Source organism: Mesoplodon densirostris, chromosome 1, assembly GCF_025265405.1.
Source record: "Mesoplodon densirostris isolate mMesDen1 chromosome 1, mMesDen1 primary haplotype, whole genome shotgun sequence".
In the NCBI taxonomy this organism is placed as follows: domain Eukaryota; kingdom Metazoa; phylum Chordata; class Mammalia; order Artiodactyla; family Ziphiidae; genus Mesoplodon; species Mesoplodon densirostris.
Genome location: NC_082661.1, coordinates 194949507 through 194974987, shown reverse-complemented (window position 1 = coordinate 194974987; position 25481 = coordinate 194949507). Strand labels below are relative to the sequence as shown.

The following is a 25481-nucleotide window of genomic DNA, read 5'->3' as shown; positions in this document are numbered from 1 at the left end:
GTCATGGGGTTCATACTGTCCAGGTACATAAACATATCAAACACTTCAATCATTTTATAAATCATCTCATGGGATATTTCAGATTATATTTACTCTTGTAGTGCTACTAAAAACCTTGTATTTATATTTCCTTATGCCTGTCTTCCAGTGATTTCGGGAGATAGCACTGTCATGTGGTATAAGGCTTGGCCTGCTATACTTGGCAATAGTAGGACCCAGAACATTTTTGGAACATTTGGAAATGTGGAAAATCTGAGGTACAAAAGATGTCACTAATTACTATATCTTTGAAGTAGCAACAAGATTTTCTCCCATGAACTATCGCAATTAGCTTCAGTGTTTAGGGGAAAAAATTTTAGAAAAACCTCAAATCAGATTAAGAAGTTATTTGTACCACAATACAGATAGTCAAGATCATGATTTTCTTTCTAATTTCTTTATCAACTTTTATTATTCTGATTTGCCTTATAGCTACAGGACTCATTTATTATTCTAATTTGCTTCTGGTTACAGGAGTCATTTAAATTTAGCAAACCATTAGGAAACCATCTAACATGTTGGTAGTTAAGTCTTTCTTCTGGAAACGTGGTCAAAAATGACAGCTTGTATGTAGAGCTCTGTCTGGATAGGGGTTCTAGTAGAGTTGTCACCTGGTTGAGCCTAAAATATATAAATTATATCGTTAATCAGTCGAGTCCATGCAAATAATTAGCATTAAATGAATTTTCTTCGTGCTTCAATGTTGTAGCAAACAGAATTAAGAAGGCTGTGGCCATGGAAATATGTTTGTGTTTCCCCCCAGATTATTTTTCTCAGGAGCGGTAATAATTCCAATCAGGAGCTTTGAGGCCCTGGGTTGTGACATTACTGAAAATATCTAGGATCAAAGCAGTGTTCCCCAGGTTCATGCTTGTCTAGATTCTGCTGAACCCCATGGGTCACTAACTCTGTAAAGTTCCCAGGGAAGGGTAAACACATGTGATTGCAGGGTAATAAGTCAAAAAGAACACTATCTTGATTTCAAGTTTGTCAAATAAAAATGTCTCAAGTTTGGAATTGGTTCAGACTAGTGGAACTAACTACCTGAACCTGGTGGGTTTCATAAAAATCTTCTTATCAGTTTAAAAACTATTTGATCTACTTTTTTTTCCCCTTTGTATTGTAATCTGTGAAAAAAGGTTTGGTCCTTTTGCCTTTATTCACGATAGTCTGTCATGCTTACAGGCTCCTAGGGAACACCTATGGGGGCAAGCGTTCACTAATGTGATACTGGTAAGAGAAAACAGTTGCTAAACAAGTCAGACAATATCTACAATTGCAAAATATTAGTCATTGGGCCTTTTCTATATTTGAAGTACAAAAGAATGATGTTACTCGCTCTCTCTCCTTCTCTTGTAGGAAGAGATGATAAGAAATTTAGATCTGGGAATAGAGAGAAGCTTTGATATTGCCTTTTCCCCATAGTATTCATTTTCTTACACTAGTGAGAAATAATATATTTGACCCATCTTTGGTTAAATAGAGTTTGTAAAATTGTAAAGATTTTGAAATGGGTAAAACAAAAAGAGTAGGTGTCTCGAGTGGCTTACCCGTCCACGTTTTTGTGCCATTTTACCAATATTTAAGTTGGAGAAAACTGATAATAATGCAATGTATTCTGGTCTACAAAGATGCAAATTAATTGTGCCCAGTGGCATGCAATTGATTATTGCCCTGTATTGGGACCTGCTTTGTACCAATTTGTAAATTAATTTTATTTAACTTTGTTGATCCTCTGTTACTTTATATAGCTTCCTTTTTGCTATTTTTGCATTTTGTTTGTGTTTTTGGAACTTTTACAATGAATAAATTATTCCCCCACCCACATTATTCCCACATTTATTATTCCCACATTATTATTCCCATATTCCCCTAATGTTGTCACCCATTGGTGACAACAATTATTTGAAATTTGATTTTATGTCTTAACCTTAGTGATCTCTGTAAATAGATTAATAGATCACCGAGATTTATTCTTTCTTGAGGGAGAAATAACAGAGAATCTGATTTGTTAGCACTTTTTCTTTATTTGTTTACTTGTCTATTTTGAAGAAATTAAGAATCCCACGTACATGAGGAAAGAGGACAACTCTTTGATATATGGACTGGCAAATTCTTTGCGTTTACTTTTGAACTGTGGCTAATGTTTAGATTTGAAGCTATAAGTTCCCTACATGTCTCTGTGTATATATGCTTAGAATTCAGAAAGGCCTTTGTATCTTTATGTGTGAGTATATAATATTTTCCTATCTCTGGAGGAATTCATAAATTAGATTTAAAAGTCTCCTAAATTAAAGAAACTCTGTTCTGATTGGCCTATAGAGTTCTTATACAAATAAGTTCTTATGTAAGTCAAATATTTATACACTTCCAGGAAAATATGGAAATTAAAGTTTGGATACTTTAAATGTGCTATCCTTAAAAAGTTATTCTCACAGAAATGTTTAAACAACTTAAGGTCATATAATTGAGATAAATATTTGGTAAATCAGACTACTGTAATAATTTTGGTTTAATGCAAACAGCTTGTCCTCTGATTTATCAATGTTAGGTATAACATAAGCATATACATTTTATTCTACTGTACTTGGATTTACTTTTTTTAAACTTATTGAGATATACTGGTCAAATAAGTTAACATTACTCCAACACAATCTTTAAGATAATGAGAAATGTAAGTCTGTATTCAACAAAATCAAATCATTATTCTGACAACTTTATGTCAACAGTAATTTTGTTTATTGTGTCAGCTTGAATATAATTCCCCAGATCTTTAAGTAACATAAAAACTTAGATGGCTATTAGGTTGAATTACATAATGAATATTCATATGATATCCAGATAGTTTCTAATTATGATAGAATACTGAAAATTTGATGCCTAATTATTAGGCATAATTTTAAGTTTATATACTTTGCTTATAACCAATGGAAAGTTCCTATCTTGGGTCATGTTAATGAACTGTTCATTTTGTCTCTTTAAAAAGATCTGTGGGTGGCTGTACAAAGATGTAATATAAACTTTGCTTGTCTGTTAAAATGCTTTTGGGAGAGAGACAGTACTTAGTTATCTACCTCTAGTTTTCTCTATGAAATAGAAGTTACTTTGGTTAAAAATCACAATTAATATGAATGGTTGAGACTACATCATAAGCAATAGGGACAGACTAATAACACTGTCTCTTTGCTTTTGTGTTTCAGAGAGAAAGTAGTTATATCCTATAGTGGAGGCTTTATAACAGTATATAGTAGTAATTAGACATATCTATATACACATATAACAAATTTACATATAACTTATACATTTATATATTTATAATTTATATATTTATAAATATAATTTATATACTTTTTATATATTTATAATTTATATATGTTTATATATATATAATCACTATTATAGAAACTCCTCTCGTGGCTCAGTGGATAAGAATCTGCCTGCCAATGCAGGGGACACGGGTTCGATCCTTGGTCCAGGAAGATCCCATATGCCGCGGAACAACTAAGCCCATACACTACAACTACTGAGCCTGTGCTCTAGAGCCTGCAAGCCACAACTACTGAAGCCTGTGCTCCTAGAGCCTGTGCTCTGCAACAAGAGAAGCCACCACAAGGAGAAGCCCGCACACGGCAACGAAGAGTAACCCCTGCTCGACGCAATTAGAAAAAGGTCACGTGCAGCAACGAAGACCCAATGCAGCCAAAAATAAATAAAATTAAATCTTTAAAAAAATCACTGCTATACACTGTTATAATTATACACCATATATATTAAACATAACTATATAATGTATATATAGTAGTGCTTTTCAGGCTTTTATTTTTCTCTCTTTTGTTCTATCTCAGAACCTCTGTAAAATCTTGGGACTTACTGAAGACCACAAAGAACTTTTATGTGGATTATAACTGTCAATATTTACCATACTAGAAGTGGAAATTGAGCAAATTTAAAATACTGATTCATATGATCATAGCTATGATGAATATAATTGAAATGTTAACAGAAATAACATCTTACTATTAATATAAAAATTATTTTGAGTTCATGGATCTCCTGAGAATTGTTGTGATATGAAAAAGCAAAATGAAGGACAAAATTCGGAAGTAAATTTTCCTTTCCTTGGTTTATAGTACTTGAGTCTGAATAGAAGTGATGAAATGTGCTAAATTTTAGTTAAGTTTGACCTGTCTTGATGGACTTGATTACTGGCTAATTCCTTTGCCTACTATATGAAAGTCTTTTCTTTTCTTTTTTTTAAAACCTTCTGTGTATTCTGTCTAGGTAGCAAATTGTGTCTTACAAGAATAATTTTCTGTGCTTTATGATGAATTTATTACATCCTTGATTGTTTAAGAAAAATAAAAAATAAGAAACAAATAAAAGAAAGCAAAGAACAAAAATTCCTCACTTATAAAGAGCTAAGGTTCTTTACAATCATGTTAATGTAATCTTTATTTTTAAACGTTTTGTTGTCTTAAATGTTTTAGTTAACTCAGTATTATTTTTTTTTGTAGCACCCTGATCCTATCTTGATCAAGTGTCCAAATATCTTCTGATAATTTTTTTTCCTGATTTTTGACTTTCCATAATTGGATCCTAAGTATAGAAAAAATTAAATAAGACCTTCCAGATATATTTTACACCAGAAACTATATTTGCGATTTTCCAGAGGGCCGCTGGAAAAATCACAAAGATTTATTTTTTCACCTTTGAAAAGAAGTGCCAGAAAGAATTAGATTTTTCTGTAGAATTCTGCGGGAAGAGTTTAAATCAGAAGAGGTGCTCAGCCTTGCCGAGGTTAGATTTGTATAGGTATAATGTTATTAACATAAATATTTCAGATATTTTGTGTGCTTTTTGGGAAGTCCCTGGAGTTATGTCATTGCTCTTGCTGTCTTATAATATGGCTTTACCCTCAGGGAAAACACTGATTGCAACTCTTAGGAATATTTTCATCAGGTTTTGGTATATTTAACAGAGTTCTGGTGGTACTGAGTCTGATGATATTAGACAACAGTAGTATAATGTTATCTGTCATAATTTCAGCTCTTGTTTTTAATGATACAAATGTTTAGGTCCTACTGCAGACTTACTGAAACTCTTACTTGATGTTACTGGTATAAATAATTATATCTCAGGATTATTTTATGTCACATCTCAATAGTTCTTCCTCTATAAAATTATTTTCATCCATTTTTCTGAATCAAATACAGCACTCACAAACTTCGTTTAAAATAAATTTAATCATTATCCTTAGATGGTTTGTCATATTTTTGTGGGGGGCAGGGAATGGCTTTATCATCTTTGTTTTGCATGCCACAGAAATCACTAACCATTTTGTTTTCTGCATTATTCTTATTATGAACGCTCATCAGACCGTTCACATTTGAAAATTATTAGTAATAAATCACTCAACCATTTTAAGTCCCTATCACCTACAGATGGTATTGTTTTACTCTGATGCTTCCTTGAAGTCTCTCTTATAGTTACAGGTGAGAATCTGTCTTCAACTAAGAAAAAAAGTGTCAAAATATTGTAGAAAAGAACTATACCAGGTACTTCAATTATTGACACTTCAAAACTGAGGTGACATAGATTAGACAACTTCCAAACTGCACCGCCGATGGACTGAGTCAGGATTTCCAGGTCCTGTTATGACCAAACGAGAGGACTGCATAGGACAGCTAACCAAAGATCCAGTGGAACAGGAATCAATTATAATAAGACTGAATGAACTAATAAGAGAAATTATACTGTGGCTATTTGTCTGGAATATTCTTGATATTCTTTTAAGGTTCTATTTTCAGATATATAAGAACTACCCTATCTCTCTCTTGTTAAGCAATATGTAACCCATTGCAATTTAGTAAAGTCTGCTTTTGTAAACTGAAGTGAAACTTTTTTTTTTTTGTGCGGTACGTGGGCCTCTCACTGTTGTGGCCTCTCCCGTTGCGGAGCACAGGCTCCGGACGCGCAGGCCCAGTGGCCATGGCTCACGGGCCCAGCTGCTCTGCGGCATGTGGGATCTTCCCGGACTGGGGCACGAACCCGTGTCCCCTGCATCGGCAGGCAGACTCAACCACTGCATCACCAGGGAAGCCCTTTTTTTTTTTTTTTTTTTGAAGTGAAACATTTTTAACTGATACTTGATTCCCACTTCTCTTCCAGGATTCAGAAATTTATATTAAGTCTCCTGACTTTCCATGGCCATTTAGCTATTTGCATAGGTTCAATAATGCTCTGTCATCTATAATTGTACATAATATAATTGTACAAACTATAAAATCAGGGCCTTGCCTAGAATGTCATACTTGAAAATAATGCTTATTTAATCAGGTAGAAACAGCCACTCTTTTCAGGGATTAAGTTTGACTTTACTTATGGAAGCAATGCCTACGAAGCCCTGGCCTATTTATTGGATTAAAAAGTCCAAGAATATTATATATTCTGTGTAACTAACTTGAGCATTCCTTGGGCTTGGTTTCCTAGCCTCAGGTCAACAAATAATAGAGGTTTTTAAAAATCCAATTTGAGAGTTCTTATGAAAAATTTCCAAGCACAGTTTAATTTAGTATTTGTTCAAAATTTTATGGATTTAGGGTTTACATGGGCAACTTAAGGTGTCCAATATGGTAAAATAAAATTTTTACTTCACCTATGTAAAAAATCAGTCAACTCTAATGAGACCAGCTTTATTTTATAAGAATAATCTTTCTTTGAAATTATTATGATAAAAAGAAGGGAGGAGACTGTCAGGGAAAATTGTGAGAGACTGAAAGGGCAAGAAACAAATGGTGACTATCTTGACTACTTACTAATTTAGCTTTTCTCATCTTTGATTGATATTACAACTCTGTAAGTGGTAGAAATCTGATAATAATGCAAACAATTCTTGTCTGTATAAATGCAAAGCAGTTGTGTTTGATGGACTGCAACTAAGTTTTGCACTGATTTTGATAGACCAGTTTTGCATCTAGTTGTAAATTCATTTCAAAATTTCTTTTTCCCTTTATATGTCTCTGCTCTGAATTCTTCTTGGAATCAATAATAACATCTACCAGTTCCTCATTAATTAATGAGTTAAAAATCTTTGATACATGCTCATTTTATATCCTTAATGATAGATAACAAGAATGCTAGAAATAATATCACATATACAACAACAACAACAACAAACAATGCAGTTCGTTGAGAAAATTCTGCACTTAGAAAACTCTGACTCCAAGTTCACAGCACTGTAAGGACTTGCTAAAAGACTTCTGCCTGGGCTTTCCTGGTGGCGCAGTGGTTGAGAGTCCGCCTGCCGATGCAGGGGACACGGGTTTGTGCCCCAGTCTGGGAGGATCCCACATGCCGTGGAGCGGCTGGGCCTGTGAGCCATGGCTACTGAATCTGCACGTCCAGAGCCTGTGCTCCGCAACGGGAGAGGCCACAACAGTGAGAGGCCCGCGTACCGCAAAAAAAAAAAAAAAAAAAAAAAAAAAAAAAAAGACTTCTGCCTGAAGTCACTACTAGGTCCCAGGAGAGATGGGGACTCCAAGACAATTATAAAATATGAGTAAAACAAGACACTGGGATAAGATCATTGGTTATAAATAACTGAAAAAGAATAATTGACCAAACAAAGTAAAAGGACCCTAAACTTACTCTACAAAATCTGAGAAAAGTTATAGGTTTAAATGTATAAAGGAAACCATAAATGAATCTACAAGAAAATATCATTAAATACTTGCCCATTCTTAGTATGGGAATCTTTTTAAACATAGAAATATGGGAAGAAATCAGAAAGGGAAGTCAATAGTTTGGACTATATAAAATTTAAAATTTGTATGCCAAAAATATTATAAATGTGAAAAGATAGGTATCTAAATTGGAATGTGTCACAAAGAAATATGAAAGCCAAAGATTTTCTACATTTCATACTTTAAATTTAATGAAAAAAAACCCCTACTAAAACGCCATAGAAAAGTGTGTAGAGGGCAATATACTAACATGCATGTGAAAGAAATGTTCATCCCTGATAAAAATTGAAAATGAAAATCAAAGTGACCCTCAATTAATCTGAACTATAAAATTAACAAAGCTTCAAAAGTATGCAAAATAAATAGAGCATGGTTTGGGGGCAGTCTTAAACAATTCAGGTATAATTGTAAATTGATATGGGTTAACTGCCAAGTGATTTGACAATATCTCTCTAAAGCTTTACAATGTATGTATCTTTTGACAAAGCAATTTTGTTTTTAGGAGTCCAACTTAAAGAAAAAATCAGAAACTTGGTTATAGAGAGTTGTTATTTAAACCTAGGGAGAAAAACAGAAACCAACCTAAATGTCCATCAGTGGGAAGTTCTTATATAAATGATGAGTACTTTATAGGGTAGAATATTGTTTTACAGCTTGCTTTTTCCATTTAATAGTGTAAATAAATATTTATCCATACTAACACATCAACTTCAATAAGTATAGCTTTAAGTCGTTTTTAAAACTGCTTCATACTATTTCACTGTGATGATGTATCATAATTTATTTAATCATTGCCCAGTCATGGACATATGGATTATATCCAGTTTTTAACTATTCCAATAAAAAAATGAAATTCTTTTAGAACTTTCATTTTTTTTTCTAAGTTGATACACCACCAGGAAACAATATCTATTCACAGAGCACCTATTCAATAGCACATTAAACACGTTCTCTTATTTAATCAGCACAAAAACCTTGTGTAAAATGGTTGTTTTTTACAGATTTAGCAGATGAGAAAACCGAGGTAGAGAAATGCTCCAAAAGGGTTAAGTAATTTGCCCTAATCACGAAGCGGATAAGATCTATTTAACTCCAACTCATTTTACCTATTGCCCCTCTTAAACAGCTTTTCCCTGGCTGAGTCCTTGTGGTTGTTCCCCACACTTTCCCACTTGTCCTGTTGTTCTTCTAGCCCCTTTCAATTGATCCCAGGCATTTTGGAGAGCCCTTAGGTCTTCAGTTCTCAAGTGGAATTCATTAAGAGACTTAGGCAGGTCTTGTGAATATCCTAAAATATTATTATATTACTCTGTGTGTGGCCCCATGTGTGCATTTTCTTTTCTGAGCAAATCCATAAAATGTATCAGATTGTTAAAATAAGTTGTGTTTCCCAAAAGGTTAAGAACCTATTCTCTGGAGAGCAGCCTCATGTGCTTGTTAAGGCAGTGTTCTGGGTTACCAAGTTGGGGCTGCCATTTGTTTGTTTGTTTTATTGTGTTTTTTACTCTTGCTTCAGCTATTTGAGGCTATGTGTATCACTGAGGCCACCAATATTTATGCTGAAGACATCCCAAGCAGCAGTAACCATTTAGAAGTTATCAACATGAGATTTTTCTCTCTTGCCAGTGGACTTGATCACTATTCATGTTAGTGTGTTCCATTTTCCAATATATTTCAATATCCCTCAACCTGCTTTAGGATTTCAGTGACTCAGAAGCTGTAAGCATCTGCTGGGGTGGTGAATCGTTAAGGAGCTGACTACGTGTTCAACTGTTGAGACCCAGAAGAAATCATGCTCTCTTTGAATTAGAAATGATCCATTAACTGTGGTATTGCATCAACAATGACTCCACACCTGATTCTGTGTTTCTGGTGCCTGCTTCTCTATCATTAGTTATCAGTCTTTGAAATCATGAAGGAAACAATTATTTTGTTCTTATTTAAACCTTTCATTTAGCCAAGAAACTAACCTTCCACTCTTTCCTTCCTTGTCCTGATTTGTGACAAATTTTGCAAAAAAGTGAGCATGAATTAGGGCTAAAGCTCTCTTCCTCAAATTTCTCCATTCTCATTTCTGTTTTGGTCTGTTTTACCATTGGCATAATGTTTGATTAGGCTTTCCTAGTCGGAGGCTTAAAACAGCAATTTTCCTTTGTCATGTATGTTTTATTGAAATATGTACTTTTCTTTTCATAGCAGATATTCAACTTGGACGGTGAAGGGTTATCATTCATACTTTCATTACTAAGCATTGATATATATATATATAATTTTTAATTATATATATATATATATATATATATATATATTTTGTTTCTTTCTTCCAGCTCAACTTTTCTGTGCTACACCTTATATATGAGTTCATATATTGGACAATTAACAACAATGTGCTTATCTCTAGGGGTTGTTGCATAATACTGCATAAAAATTAAAATCAGTTTTCCAGGTTGAGAAGAGGTCATCACATTTAAGTTTTAGGAGTTTTAATTCATAAAAGCCAAGCTCTGTTGTGTAATTTTTAATGTATTCCTCAAGGCCATTGATTTTAGCAGTTAGTTGAGTAAATACTTAATTTATATGTGGTGGACTTCCAGTTCAGGTATACCAGGTGATTTCCCAGGGGAGAAAATGTTTAAAAGCTTCTTAGTATGTGGGTGTTTTAGGGGTATAATCAACCAAACATTCAGTAATTTGGGCAGCAAAACCAGAAAGTTGGCAAGGCCTCCGCTTTACTTAATAACTGTGACTGTGCCACAGTTAAAAAGCAACTTTTACAAGAGCCCTCTGAGGAAAATCCAGGAGCCAAAAAAGTGGTGCTGGTGATTCAGTAAGTATCCCCTGTCCCATTAATTCAAGTTTGCATGGAGTTGAGGGAATGCTGTTGCAGACTTTGAAGAAATCATAGCTTCTCTTAAACCTATTCTAGTCAATATGGGTTCTTTTTAAAACTATCCAATAGGAAATATACCTGGGCCCTGTAAAAAGACAGACTGTAAAACTGAGGACCTTCAGTGAGGGTGGAGCTTCAAGAGAATAAATTCGAACCATCTGCGGAAAGGATGTAGGAATGTTATGGGCCACCATTTTGAGAAGAGAAATTTCAGCCTGTGACAAGCCCAGATGAGTCTAACATAGTCAATGAACTGAGAGGCAGCATTAGGAGGCAATTAACACCTTTCCTACTAATAGTAGCAAGTGTTTGGTTAGGGGTTTGCGGAACAGAGGAAAGAGGAGCTGTGAGGAGGTATTGCTGGAATCGTCCTCTAAATTCAGCAAACAAACAAGCAAAACCCCCCAAAACGAAAACATATGTTTTCATTAGTAGAAGTTAATTTAATTTTAAACCTTGTTCACCTAGATATTGTTTTGCTCATAGAAAAAGAAAGTAAAATTTGGCTTTTTGATTTTTTGTGTCTTTTTGCATCTGTATCATATACAATAATGACTATACATTCATTTAAAAAAAATAATAAAATACCAAGAACCTAACACAGCGCCATTGTCCTAGACACCTAGATTCAGCACTCCAAAGTTCAGCAAAGGACCCCCAGGGTTAACTCACCTACCAAGGACAGAAAAGCACCAGAGTCAATTACTCTGGCAATTTTCAACTCTTTAAAAATAGTATTAACTCTACATATGTTTCAAATGTCTAAGATCCTAAAATGTTTCAAAGTTAACCTCAAAAGTTTCCAGGAAATTTTTGGCCCTCCTATTCATTTCTTTAACAAATATTTAATATTCAGTTTATTCATTCCACAGATGTTTACTAAGCACCTGCCATATGCTAGCACTAGAGACCAGAAAGGGTTTCTGCCCTACGTTTCAGTTTATGCTTTATAAGTCTCTGTCATGTATGTTTCATATAAGCCTCTGGGCAAACCTACCTGACAAAATGATTCTTGATGAGGCCATGACAGCAAGAATGAGTACCATCACCCTCATTCTATAATGATCCAAGTAAGGAAGGAAAAATAGCAGCGATTTATCAGTGGAAACATCTACTGCGGTCATTCATATTACTGTGGAGGTTATCCAGAAGCCTTTGGTGTATGGTTTGTACTTTGTAGTCAGTTTGTGCAGTTTCAGGAATGTGTAATTTAGACTACTTAAAATTAAGACTGTTGACTTAAAAGGTGTTTTAGAGGAATGAAGTTTGATTACTTTACTGACATATGGTAAGGTAAAACAATAGCTAATGATATATCACTATTGAAAGCAGTATATATCAAATCCAGCTAATCTTTAAGCTCACCTGAGGAGATATTTAAAAATACTCCTGGTCATATATCTGGAGAAAACCATAATTCAAAAAGACATATGCACCCCAATGTTCACTGCAGCACTATTTACAATAGCCAAGACATGGAAGCAACCTAAATATCCACTGGCTCATGAATGGATAAAGAAGATGTGATATATATATATATATATATATATATATATATATATATATATACACAATGGAATACTATTCAGCCATAAAAAATAATGAAATATTGCCATTTGCAGCAACATGGATGAACTTTGAGGTTATCATACTAAGTGAAATAAGTCAGACAGAAGACAAATATCATATGATATCACTTATATCTGGAATCTAAAAAAATGATACAAATGCACTTATTTGCAAAACAGAAATAGACTCACAGACATAGAAAACAAACCTATGGTTACCAAATGGGACAGGTAGGGTGGGGCATAAATAAGGAATTTGCGAGTAACATATACACACTACTACAAACAAAACAGAAACAACAAGGACCCACTGTATAACAAAGGGAACTATACTCAATGTTTTGTAATGACCTATATGGGAAAAGAATCTGAAAAAGAAAAAAATATATATAAATGTAGAACTGAATCACTTTGCTATACACCTGAAACTAACACAACATTATAAATCAACTATACTCTAATAAAATAAAATGTTAAAAAAATACAAATTCCTGGGCCTTGCCACAGACTGATGCAGTTTCAACCTCTAGGGGGTGGAGCCTAGTGTTCTTCTGATTGGCTGGCGTTAAGAGAGAGGAAGGGGAAATGTTATATTGAAGTGAAGGAAATTGCTACTAATCAAGCCATGGTGGGCTGGATGTTGATGAAGAGCTCTTGTGATAACAGTTTGCATTCCAAAGTAGCACATTTTTATGTTTGAACAGTTGTAATTTTCAAAAAGAGGAGACTGGGTTGGGGAGCGCTTGCTGTATAGACAGGAGTATTGATATGTAAAGAGAAAAGAAATGCATCCTGCTAAATCAATGCACAGTCTGCATTGCATACTGTCCAAGTTCTGTGACACTCAGGGTGAACCAGAAAGGTTTATGCTATAATAATGTCTTTTGTTTCAATTTTTTACATCTAATAGAAACCACGCATCTCTAAGATCTGTTAACATTTTTGTTTGTTTGTTTGTTTGCTTGTTTTTGTTATCAGCTATTTATCAGGGAACTATATTCAAATGCACTCTATTAGACACTGAACAAAGTAACAAAAAGGAGCCTCTGTCTTACTGAATTTCACATTTTTCATACAATTGATTTTCTTTTGAACACCAATTGGAGTTTAGCCAACAGAAAAAAATCCTCCTTTCAAAATGTCTTAATCATTTTTGTACTCAGAATTTTTGATTCTAAGTCATAACACAAATGGTACAGATTTTCATTGAACTGTGCAGAATGGCAAAAACTCATTAGATTTGGCTTCCACTCTTGGAGTTCAATTTTCTCTCACAACTTCTCTGCTATTTCTCTATCCTGTACCTTGGTCTCAACCCTGCTTGCAGTTAAGAATCACCTGAGAGCTTTTAAAAAGTATGGATGGGACTTCCGGGTAAGATGGCGGAAGAGTAAGACGCGGAGATCACCTTCCTCCCCACGGATACACCAGAAATACAGCTACACGTGGAACAACTCCTACAGAACACCTACTGAACGCTGGCAGAAGACCCCAGACCTCCCAAAAGGCAAGAAACTCCCCACATACCTGGGTAGGGCAAAGCGGAGAGATCCCCACACAGAGGATCGGTGCCGAGCGGCACTCACCAGCCCGAGAGGCTTGTCTGTACGCCCGCCGGGGCACGCAGCGCTGGAAGCTGAGGCTCGGGCTTCGGTCAGAGCGCAGGGAGAGGACTGGGGCTGACGGTGAGAACTCAGCCTGAAGGGGGCTAATGTGCCACAGCTAGCCGGGAGGGAGTCCAGGAAAACTCTGGAGCTGCCGAAGAGGCAAGAGACTTTTTCTTCCCTCTTGGTTTCCTGGTGCGCGAGGAGAGGGGAATAAGAGCACTGCTTAAAGGAGCTCCACAGACGGGCGCGAGTCACGACTGAAAGCGCGGAGCCCAGTGACGGGCGTGGGACGCTGGGGCTGCTGCTGCCGCCGCCAAGAAGCCTGTGTACGAGCGCAGGTCACTGCCCACACCGCTCTTCCGGGAGCCTGTGCAGCCCGCCACTGCCAGGGTCCCGGGATCCAGGGGCGGCTTCCCTGGGAGAACGCACGGCGTGCCTCGGGCTGGTGCAACGTCACGCCGGCCTCTGCCACTGCAGGCTCGCCCCGCACTCCGTGCCCCTCCCTCCTGCCCAGCCTGAGTGAGCCAGAGTCCCCGAAGAGGCTGCTCCTTTAACCCTGTCCTGTCTGAGCGAAGAAAAGATGCCCTCCGGCGACCTACACGCAGAGGCGGGGCCAAATCCAAAGCTGAGACCCAGGAGCTGTGAGAACAAAGAAGAGAAAAGGAAACCTCTCCCAGCAGCCTCAGAAGCAGCGGATTAAAGCTCCACAATCAACTTGATGTACCCTGCATCTGTGGAATACATGAATAGACAACACATCATCCCAAATTGAGGAGCCCGGAGTCAGTGCTGTGCCTCTGAGGTGGGAGAGCCAACATCAGGACACTGGTCCACAAGAGACCTCTCAGCTCCACATAATATCAAACGGAAAAAATCTTCCAGAGATCTCCATCTCAACACCAGCACCCAGCTTCACTCAACGACCAGCAAGCTACAGTGCTGGACACCCTAAGCCAAACAACTAGCAAGACAGGAACACAACGCCACCCATTAGCAGAGAGGTGGCCTAAAATCATAAAAAGTCTGCAGACACCCCAAAACACACCACCAGACGTGGACCTGCCCACCAGAAAGACAAGATCCAGCCTCAACCCCCAGAACACAGGCACTAGTCCCCTCCACCAGGAAGCCTACACAACCCACTGAACCATCCTTAGCCACTGGGGACAGACACCAAAAACAACGGGAACTACGAACCTGCAGCCTGCAAAAAGGAGACCCCAAACACAGTAACATAAGCAAAATGAGAAGACAGAAAAACACACAGCAGGTGAAGGAGCAAGATAAAAACCCACCAGATCTAACAAATGAAGAGGTAATAGGCAGTCTACCTGAAAAAGAATTCAGAATAATGATGGTAAAGATGATCCAAGATTCTATTTCCCAGATCCAAAATCTTGGAAATAGAATAGACAAAATGCAAGAAACAGTTAACAAGGACCTAGAAGAACTAAAGATGAATCAAGCATCGATTAAAAACACAATACATGAAATAAAAAATACTCTAGATGGGATCAATAGCAGAATAACTGAAGCAGAAGAACGGATAAGTGAGGTGGAAGATAAAATCGTGGAAATAACTGATGCAGAGCAAAATAAAGAAAAAAGAATGAAAAGAACAGAGGACAGTCTCAGAGACCTCTGGGACAACATTAAACGCACCAACATTCGAATTATAGGGGTTCCAGAAGAAGAAGAGAAAAAGAAAGGGACTGAGAAAATATTTGAAGAGATTATAGTTGAAAACTTCCCTAAGATGGGAAAGGAAATAGTTAATCAAGTCCAGGACGCACAGAGAGTCCCATATAGAATAAATCCAAGGAGAAATATGCCAAGACACATATTAATCAAACTGTCAAAAATTAAACACAAAGAAATCATATTAAAAGCAGCAAGGCAAAAACAACAAATAACACACAAGGGAATCCCCGTCAGGATAACAGCTGATCTCTCAGCAGAAACTCTACAAGCCAGAAGGGAGTGGCAGGACATACTTAAAGTGATAAAGGAGAAAAACCTGCAACCAAGATTACTCTAACCAGCAAGGATCTCATTCAGATTTGATGGAGAAATTAAAATGTTTACAGACAAGCAAAAGCTGAGAGAGTTCAGCACCACCAAACCAGCTTTACAACAAATGCTAAAGGAACTTCTCTAGGCAAGAAACACAACAGAAGGAAAAGACCTACAATAACGAACCCAAAACAATTAAGAAAATGGGAATAGGAATATACATATCGATAATTACCTTAAATGTAAATGGACTAAATGCTCCCACCAAAAGACACAGATTGGCTGAATGGATACAAAAACAAGACCCATATATATGCTGTCTACAAGAGACCCACTTTGGACCTAGAGACACATACAGACTGAAAGTAAGGGGATGGAAAAAGATATTCCATTCAAATGGAAACCAAAAGAAAGCTGGAGTAGCAATTCTCATATCAGACAAAATAGACTTTAAAATAAAGACTACTAGAAGAGACAAAGAAGGACACTACATAATGATCAAGGGATCGATCCAAGAAGAAGATATAACAATTTTAAATATTTATGCACCAAACGTAGGAGCACCTCAATACATAAGGCAAATACTAACAGCCATAAAAGGAGAAATCGACAGTAACACAGTCATAGTAGGGGACTTTAACACACCACTTTCACCAATGGACAGATCATCCAAAATGAAAATATATAAGGAAACACAAGCTTTAAATGATACATTAAACAAGATGGACTTAATTGATATTTATAGGACATTCCATCCAAAAACAACAGAATACACATTTTTCTCAAGTGCTCATGGAACATTCTCCAGGATAGATCATATCTTGGGTCACAAATTAAGCCTTGGTAAATTTAAGAAAATTGAAATTGTATCAAGTATCTTTTCCGACCACAATGCTATGAGACTAGACATCAAATACAGGAAAAGAGCTGTAAAAAATAAAAACACATGGAGGCTAAACAATACACTACTTAATAACGAAGTGATCACTGAAGAAATCTAAGAGGAAATTAAAAAATACCTAGAAACAAATGACAATGGAGACATGACGACCCCAAACCTATGGGATGCAGCAAAAGCAGTTCTAAGAGGGAAGTTTATAGCAATACAATCCCACCTTAAGAAACAGGAAACATCTCGAATAAACAACCTAACCTTGCACCTAAAGCAATTAGAGAAAGAAGAACAAAAACATCCCAAAGTTAGCAGAAGGAAAGAAATCATAAAAATCAGATCAGAAATAAATGAAAAAGAAATGAAGGAAACAATAGCAAAGATCAATAAAACGAAAAGCTGGTTCTTTGAGAAGATAAACAAAATAGACAAACTATTAGCCAGACTCATCAAGAAAAAAGGGAGAAGACTCAAATCAATAGAATTAGAAATGAAAAAGGAGAAGTAACAACTGACACTGCAGAAATACAAAAGATCATGAGAGATTACTACAAGAAACTCTATGCCAATAAAATGGACAACCTGGAAGAAATGGACCAATTCTGAGAAATGCACAACCTGCCAAGACTGAATCAGGAAGAAATAGAAAATATGAACAGACCAATCACAAGCACTGAAATTGAAACTGTGATAAAAAATCTTCCAACAAACAAAAGCCCAGGACCAGATGGCTTCACAGGCGAATTCTATCAAGCATTTAGAGAAGACCTAACACCTATCCTTCTCAAACTCTTCCAAAATATAGCAGAGGGAGGAACAGTCCCAAACTCATTCTACGAGGCCACCATCACCTTGATACCAAAACCAGACAATGATGTCACAAAGAAAGAAAACGACAGGCCAATATCACTGATGAACATAGATGCAAAAATCCTCAACAAAATACTAGCAAACGGAATCCAACAGCATATTAAAAGGATCATACACCATGATCAAGTGGGGTTTATTCCAGGAATGCAAGGATTCTTCAATATATGCAAATCAATCAACGTGATACACCATATTAACAAATTGACGGAGAAAAACCATATGGTCATCTCAATAGATGCAGAGAAAGCTTTCGACAAAATTCAACACCCATTTATGATAAAAACCCTGCAGAAAGTAGGCATAGAGGGAACTTTCCTCAACATAATAAAGGCCATATATGACAAACCCACAGCCAGCATCGTCCTCAATGGTGAAAAACTGAAACCATTTCCACTAAGATCAGGAATAAGACAAGGTTGCCCACTCTCACCACTCTTATTCAACCTAGTTTTGGAAGTTTTAGCCACAGCAATCAGAGAAGAAAAGGAAATAAAAGGAATCCAAATTGGAAAAGAAGAAGTAAAGCTGTCACTGTTTGCAGATGACATGATACTATACATAGAGAATCCTAAAGATGCTACCAGAAAACTACTAGAGTTAATCAATGAATTTGGTAAAGTTGCAGGATACAAAATTAATGCACAGAAATCTCTGGCATTCCTATATACTAATGATGAAAAATCTGAAAGTGAAATCAAGGAAACACTCCCATTTACCATTGCAACAAAAAGAATAAAATATCTAGGAATAAACCTACCTAAGGAGACAAAAGACCTGTATGCAGAAAATTATAAGACACTGATGAAAGAAATTAACGATGATACAAATAGATGGAGAGATGTACCATGTTCTTGGATTGGAAGAATCAACATTGTGAAAATGACTCTACTACCCAAAGCAATCTACAGATTCAATGCAATCCCTATCAAACTACCACTGGCATTTTTCACAGAACTAGAACAAAACATTTCACAATTTGTATGGAAACACAAAAGACCCCGAATAGCCAAAGCAATCTTGAGAACGAAAAATGGAGCTGGAGGAATCAGGCTCCCTGACTTCAGACTATACTACAAAGCTACAGTAATCAAGACAGTATGGTACTGGCACAAAAACAGAAATATAGATCAATGGAACAGGATAGAAAGCCCAGAGTTAAACCCACGGACATATGGTCACCTTATCTTTGATAAAGGAGGCAGGAATGTACAGTGGAGAAAGGACAGTCTCTTCAATAAGTGGTGCTGGGAAAACTGGATAGGGACATGTAAAAGTATGAGATTCGATCACTCCCTAACACCATACACAAAAATAAGCTCAAAATGGATTAAAGACCTAAATGTAAAGCCAGACACTGTCAAACTCTTAGAGGAAAACATAGGCAGAACACTCTATGACATAAATCACAGCAAGATCCTTTTTGACCCACCTCCTAGAGAAATGGAAATAAAGACAAAAATAAACACATGGGACCTAATGAAACTTAAAAGCTTTTGCACAGCAAAGGAAACCATAAACAAGACCACTTTTTCTTCATTGGTATATTCTCTAAGTTTTGTCTTTACCTGGATGGCCAAGTAGTTGTGATACTAAAAACGTAATTCAGAAATATCCTAACTATGGTAGGGTCCCTAATTCTGGTTCTCTTTGCTCTTCATCTGGATTACTGTTATGCTCTCGTCTTCTCCAGTCTTTCTCCCTAGTCTGTCATAATCTACACCCTCTAATCTCCTTAGAACACAACTTTCTTCCTGTTATTTCCCTGCACAAGAGCCTGGACATATTTCCCCATTTCCTGTCAAGTCTACTCCAAGGTCCTCATCAGTCTTGCATTCAAGGCTTTTCATGACCTTTCCACGCTCAATTCCCATTCTGCTCCTTCTCCAAACCAATTCAGCAGCCAAATTGAACTATTTAGGTTTTCTTTGCCTTTGTTTTACACTCATCAACCTTATCTTTGTTAATAGGTTTCATTCCTGGCATTATCTTCTTATCCATCTCTATGAGTTCAATTCTTAATCATTCTTCAATTTCAGTTAAAAGATTACCTCTTCTATTAATAATCACCTAATAACCCCCAATGCTGTCCCCTCACCATCCCCTTTCCACTGGCTCCTGCCTTAGATCAAAAGTCATCTCTTCTTCCACTGAATCCCCAAAGCATTTCTCTTTTTTGAAACATATCACTTTCTTCCTTATGTTGCAGTTATATTTTTTACATGCCTGTTTCCTTAAAAATCTTTCAAGCACTTAAAGGGCAAGGGTTGAACTCTTGCTCATCTTTACATTCCCTATGGTGTCTCAAATTTATGTTTAAGCTCCATTGCTAGATTCTACTAATGATGAACTCTGTGACCTTGAGCAAGTCATTTAACATGTTTGTGTCAATTTGTTCATAAATCAAAAACATATTCTAATTTAACAGTCTTAATTTGAGACAGCTTAAATTACATATTCCTGGGACTGCACAAGAACACCTGAAAGCACATACCAAAATAAAGGTTTCTGCATAACCTCAACAAAGCCTATAATTATGGCAACACTAGCTGTTTCCACCAATAAGTTCCTGTAATTTATTTTCTGACTTACTTGGATCAATACAGAATGGTGTAACTGTACCCTTTCTAGCTATCACTGTTACCTCAAGCATCTGTGACATAATCCACTCCTCAACTTTGAATTACTATAGCATTATATTTGTGTGTTTGGAGGGAATCATTCATTTAATCATTTGTTACATGAATATATATTAAGTACCTATCAACCAGACATTTTTCCAGGTGATGGGTTCTCACATTAGTAAATAGAAGAGGGGAGGGGAAAGGAAAAAAGCTGGTATAACTGTGGAAGATTTTTCCTATTTTAACCATTTTATACAATCTCTCATTTTATTAGTAGATCATGAAGGTTTTAGACCACCTATGTTAGGCTAAGACTCAAAGCAAACTCTTTCAGGTTAATGTTTCCTAAAAGCAAAAGAAAAATGCCTAGTTTTTCTCATTTGTCCAGATAATGCAGAGGAGTGAGTGCAAAGTGCGTCCCTTCAATCCTTCTAAAGATAATACAATGGAAACATTTTGGTGGGTGTGAATCACTTAGACAAGGATTCTTCACTCAAAAGTAGAAACTGACCTTATTTGTTCCAGATGTTATACAGCTGCAGGGAAGTTAAAGCCAGTAGTCCTGTTTTCAGTGCAACCAAACTCTTATTGCATTGGGAATTTCTTAACCAATGAACTCATATTACTTGTTCTAAGACCTGCACAATTTTCTTTTTTCCACTCTTACCATTCACAAACAACTATGTTTCATAGGAACCATGCTTCAGAATTAATGAGTCTACATCTGTGTTGTACAAAGGAAACACATCCTGTTTACCAGTATTTCCACTTTTCATTTATCTTGACCCCTTTAATTTTAAGCATAAAATATTTCAAAGAGAGTACTTGAAGGAGAGTTGAGTTGTGCTGTTCTTACAACATTTTATAGCATTTTAACTATGGAGTTATTAGAAGGTGTTCATCTTAGGAAGAATTGTCAGCAAAATTATTAAGAAGAATACTGCCTATAAAAATGTAACTCGTATTGTTATTTGTAGTTAAAAAAACTTGACATATTAGCTTATTTCTTGACTCTCCTGCAGGCCTGTAAGAGCTGCTACGTGGATGCATGAAATATAAAAGGATCATGGCTCTTTGATGAAGGTGAAAAAGCTAAGAAATCAGGTAGGTGATGTACATGCTACTTTTATATCTAGTCCATAAAAATGAAAATATGTGTTATATTTTGTTTGAGAACACTTGTGTTTGGAAATAGAGTACCAGATCTCTTGAGATTATTGTGTTTTTATAGATAAGACTTTTTCAAATTGTGGTTCATGGCAATCTACAGCTGAATCACACTGGCCACTTATGAAAATATGTACTTCTGGGCCCAGTTGAGTCAGAATCTCTGTGAATCATGTCTGAGCCTGTAGAGGGACTCCAGAGATCAGAAAACAATGATAATAACAACAACAACAGACTCTCATCTTCCAGTTGTGAACAGTAAAGCCTAGGGAGGTAAAGTGAATTTCTCAAGGCCATGCAGCCAGTTAATAGTAAAGTAAGGCCTAGAATTTTGTTTATTAATGCTGAGACCAACATTCTTTTCCAGTAAGGTTTTATCTGTAAAAAGATAAGCTTAAAATAAAATTTAAAGAAATAAAAGTACCCAAATATCATTGGATGTCTCACCCAATAATCCTTAACTCTTATCATTAGTTAACCAAATCCTTGTTCATTCTCCAAGATTTTGGAAGTACCTTTCCTTCAGACTCATCATGAATCTTTTGAGCTATAATTAAATTCTTCCAGGAAAAAAGAGGAAGATGTTATATTTCATGGATTGTTGACTAAGTCTTTGAAAGATCATGATTGATTACTTTGTAAATGCATGTTTTAGTTAAAGTTATTTGAACCAGTCAAGCAGCAGTTTGGATTCAATAATGATTCTTCAAAGACATAGACAAAAACTCTAATTCATGACATACATTCTTGATATATGTATATGGCATCAGTTAAAATAGAGCCCTGAAAGAATCTGTGTCATATCATTCAAAACTGATTCAAAAATTTGTTTCATACATCTTAATGATTCTATAAATCAATTTATATCTTTTCTTATGTACATAGTTTAGCCTTCAAAAAGGAAAAGACTCTGTGAATGCTATTTATTAAGTTTTCTGTAATTTGCCTCAAATGATAACATTTTGACACCCATCTATGATGAGTATAGAGGCACCACCAGAGAGAAGATGCATTCATAAACTTCTCTGCTATTCATAGATTCATAATAAATATGGCCCTACTGATGCTCAGGTCCAGTCCCTCATCTTACTAATGAGAAACCTGAGAACAACAAAAAAAAAGGGTAGTGTTCTTTTGAAGGAGATAGTGTTGGGTCAGAAACTGTCACCATGGTTGTTAACTCTAACTCTCCCCCTCCCCCAAGAGAATGTAAGCTGTGGAGAAGGGTTATCTTTGTCTCACAGGAAACTGCCAGAAGAGAAAAACAGGAGGCCACCAGAACTAGTTAGAACCGGCCAAATCTAAAATGGCCGATGACCTGGTCTTCAGTAGACCTTGAGCCCCATCATACGCTCATTGTAATACACGATCATGCTAAGTGACATGCCTGCCAGTGGCCATAACAGGAAGTACTGCACCATAGAAGGAAAAAAAGGAGGTGGCAACCAGTTCCAGGAAGCACCCCACCTATTCCCAGAAAGCCAATGCATATGCCTCCCTGTCGTTAACCTTACCTTTAAAAATCTTGCCTTGATCACCCCCTGACTAGAAGTTGATTTGTGCACTAAGTTCCTGCTTCTCCATTCTCTGGCCATTGAATAAAGCCTGTGTTATTTCAATCTCAGCATCAGTTTTGTTATTGCCTGTGCAAATCTGAACAGGAAAAGAAGCTCCCCTGCCAAGGCAGGGGTCTTCAGCTGGGCTAGGACACAAGGGTGGGGGGCGGGGTCCATAAGGCCAATCTAGTAACAGAACTGCTAGTTGTCTGCACAAACTTCTCTTCTCCCTTTTGTAGAACTCTTGTTTCTAGCTGGACATATGGCTACCTAAATAAAGATTACATTTCCCAGCCTTCCATGTAGCAAGATATGGCCGTGTGACTAAGCTCTTGCCATGGAACATAAGGGACCATGAGTGTGGTAGCTTTGGGGAAACTTCCTTACAAGGCAGTGGGGGCATGTTCTTTGTACCTACTCACCTTCTTCCATACATTCTGTTTAAAAGGTGGTTGTTTTGGCTGGAGATCTATGTTGGCCTAAGAGGATGAGGGCCACCTTGGCCCAGATGACAGTGTAGCTGCCACTCCAACTTTGGACAGCCACTATCTAGACTTACGAGTGGGAGAGAAAGAAGTCTCTTTTCTCTTTAAGTCACCAGCTTGGGGTTTCTTGTGTTTGAAGCTGTATCTGATTCAGACAAGAATCTATTTCTTGCTACAAAATTTCCTTTATTCATTCTTTGAGCACATAGTTACTAAGTACTTTTTATGAGCAAAGAACTACATTAAGTGGATATGAAATTAAATATTTTTTTATTTTGAAAAACTTTTTGAAAACTTTTTTAGATTAAGACTCCCCTTTACCTTCGGTCCATCCTTTACCTACCCCAGGCATATCACACAATTTCTGTTCTTTCACTATGAAGAATTATTTCTCTTGACTTTGGATTTTAGACTGATACTGTCATGTGAGTAACGTGTTTTCCAAAAGTTAAAAAACAAAAACAAAAACACCAAAGCAACCCAAGCATACGACTTTTACGTTTCAACCTTCGCCCCCAGCTATATGACAAATCATGATTAAAAGTCATGATGTAAATGTAGTCTTTGAAAATATGTAAGATGTAAACATTTGTCTTTGAACAAATTCAAAATATCATGGGACATGTTTTTAAAATATTTAAATCAAATCAAATGTATTTTCTAAGTTAATGTTCAGAAATGCACTAAACACAATACTGTTTTCAGTGTTAGTCACATTAAAAAAGGTACGTATGTGAGGTGAGAGTCTCTCTTCCCTAAATGACTCATCTCCCTTTTCAGAGCAGAAAGTGACTGGACTCCCCAGAATCAGAGCAAACAGATTTGCTGTCACTGGCTCCCTTACCTAATTCTGCTGTCAGGCATGGAGAAGTGTTCCCACATGTGAGTTCCATTTAAATTCCCCCAAAATTCTTCCTTGTTGATTTCTGATAATTTATTGTTTTGAAGTTTTTTTCTTTAAGGATAGTAGATGCTCTAAGTTTCCACATAGCTTTTCATTTCTAAATTTAAAAGCTTAAGGTCAAATATTTAATAATTTTTGAATGATGGTAGAGATACAATAAAATTTGAGGAGATACATAAGTGTAAAAGCAGACTTACCTTAGGGTCCACGTTGAGAACTTTTCTGTCTCTTTTGTATTTGAAAAGTAAGCCTTCTGGATTATCAGCAATCACTTCATAGTTGGGAGTTGAATTCCAAACAGCAACATGACTGTCCCAGTTGTAAAAACTATAGAAATAAATATTTATTAGGAGTTAATATGCATAATGAATTAAATTGACAAATATATTTCAGAAAATATTAGGGGCAGTTCAGCTTCAAAATAAATGGATAGGATCACAGTCCATACAACCATGTAGACCACATGTGTGATTAAAATTCTTGCAGAAAAGATTAGACTGGGCTATTTTCAAATCATTTAGATACATATTTATGACTGTTTTGCATGATTTCCTGGTTTGGACACTCTAGGACCTAGGACCTATTCCAGTATCATATTCCCAGGAAGTCAAGAAGAAAATTGATGCAATTTAAGGCTATTTCTTCTAGTTCAGACTCTTCAGGATATTGAGTATTCAGGGTATTAAGAGACTGTTTACTGGAAGAAAAGGCAGGCTAAGTCACCTCTTTTCATTCAAAACAAATTAATTCATTTCTTTAAGGTTCTATTTTTCAATAATATGTTTCCCAGGCAGTAAGAAAACTACTTGTGTTTGAGAGGTTACCAGAGGCCAGGCATGATGTGATGTATTCTACAACAACACCCATACGAATTTGCTCTTATTTCACAGACAAAGCAAGGATACTACGGGAGTTCAACTAACATAGTTAACACCCTGCAACTGATACATCATAGGGCTAATATTTCAACCCAGATCTGCGTGTTTCAAAGCATATGCATGTTCTTTCTACTGTTCAACATTGCCTGTTCAATCCTTTCTTTGGATGTTCATCTATGGAAACTTTCTATTTTTTTCCATCTCTCATTTTATACTTACTTGTCAAAAACAAATATAATGCTGTTATGT

General features: G+C 36.3%; 1 protein-coding gene across 2 annotated transcripts in view; it reads right to left on the bottom strand.

Annotated features, from left to right (window-relative positions):
- Nucleotides 1-452: 452 nt before the first annotated feature.
- Nucleotides 453-25481, bottom strand: part of CFAP299 (cilia and flagella associated protein 299) — a 639242-nt gene continuing 614213 nt past the window's right edge. For both annotated transcript variants that reach the window (XM_060093181.1, XM_060093191.1), the window contains 2 exons: nt 24552-24681; nt 453-660 (listed from right to left, as the gene is read on the bottom strand). In XM_060093181.1, coding sequence (XP_059949164.1) covers nt 565-660; nt 24552-24681 — 226 coding nt within the window. In that variant the 3' untranslated portion in view covers nt 453-564. The remainder of the gene's footprint in view (nt 661-24551; nt 24682-25481) is intronic.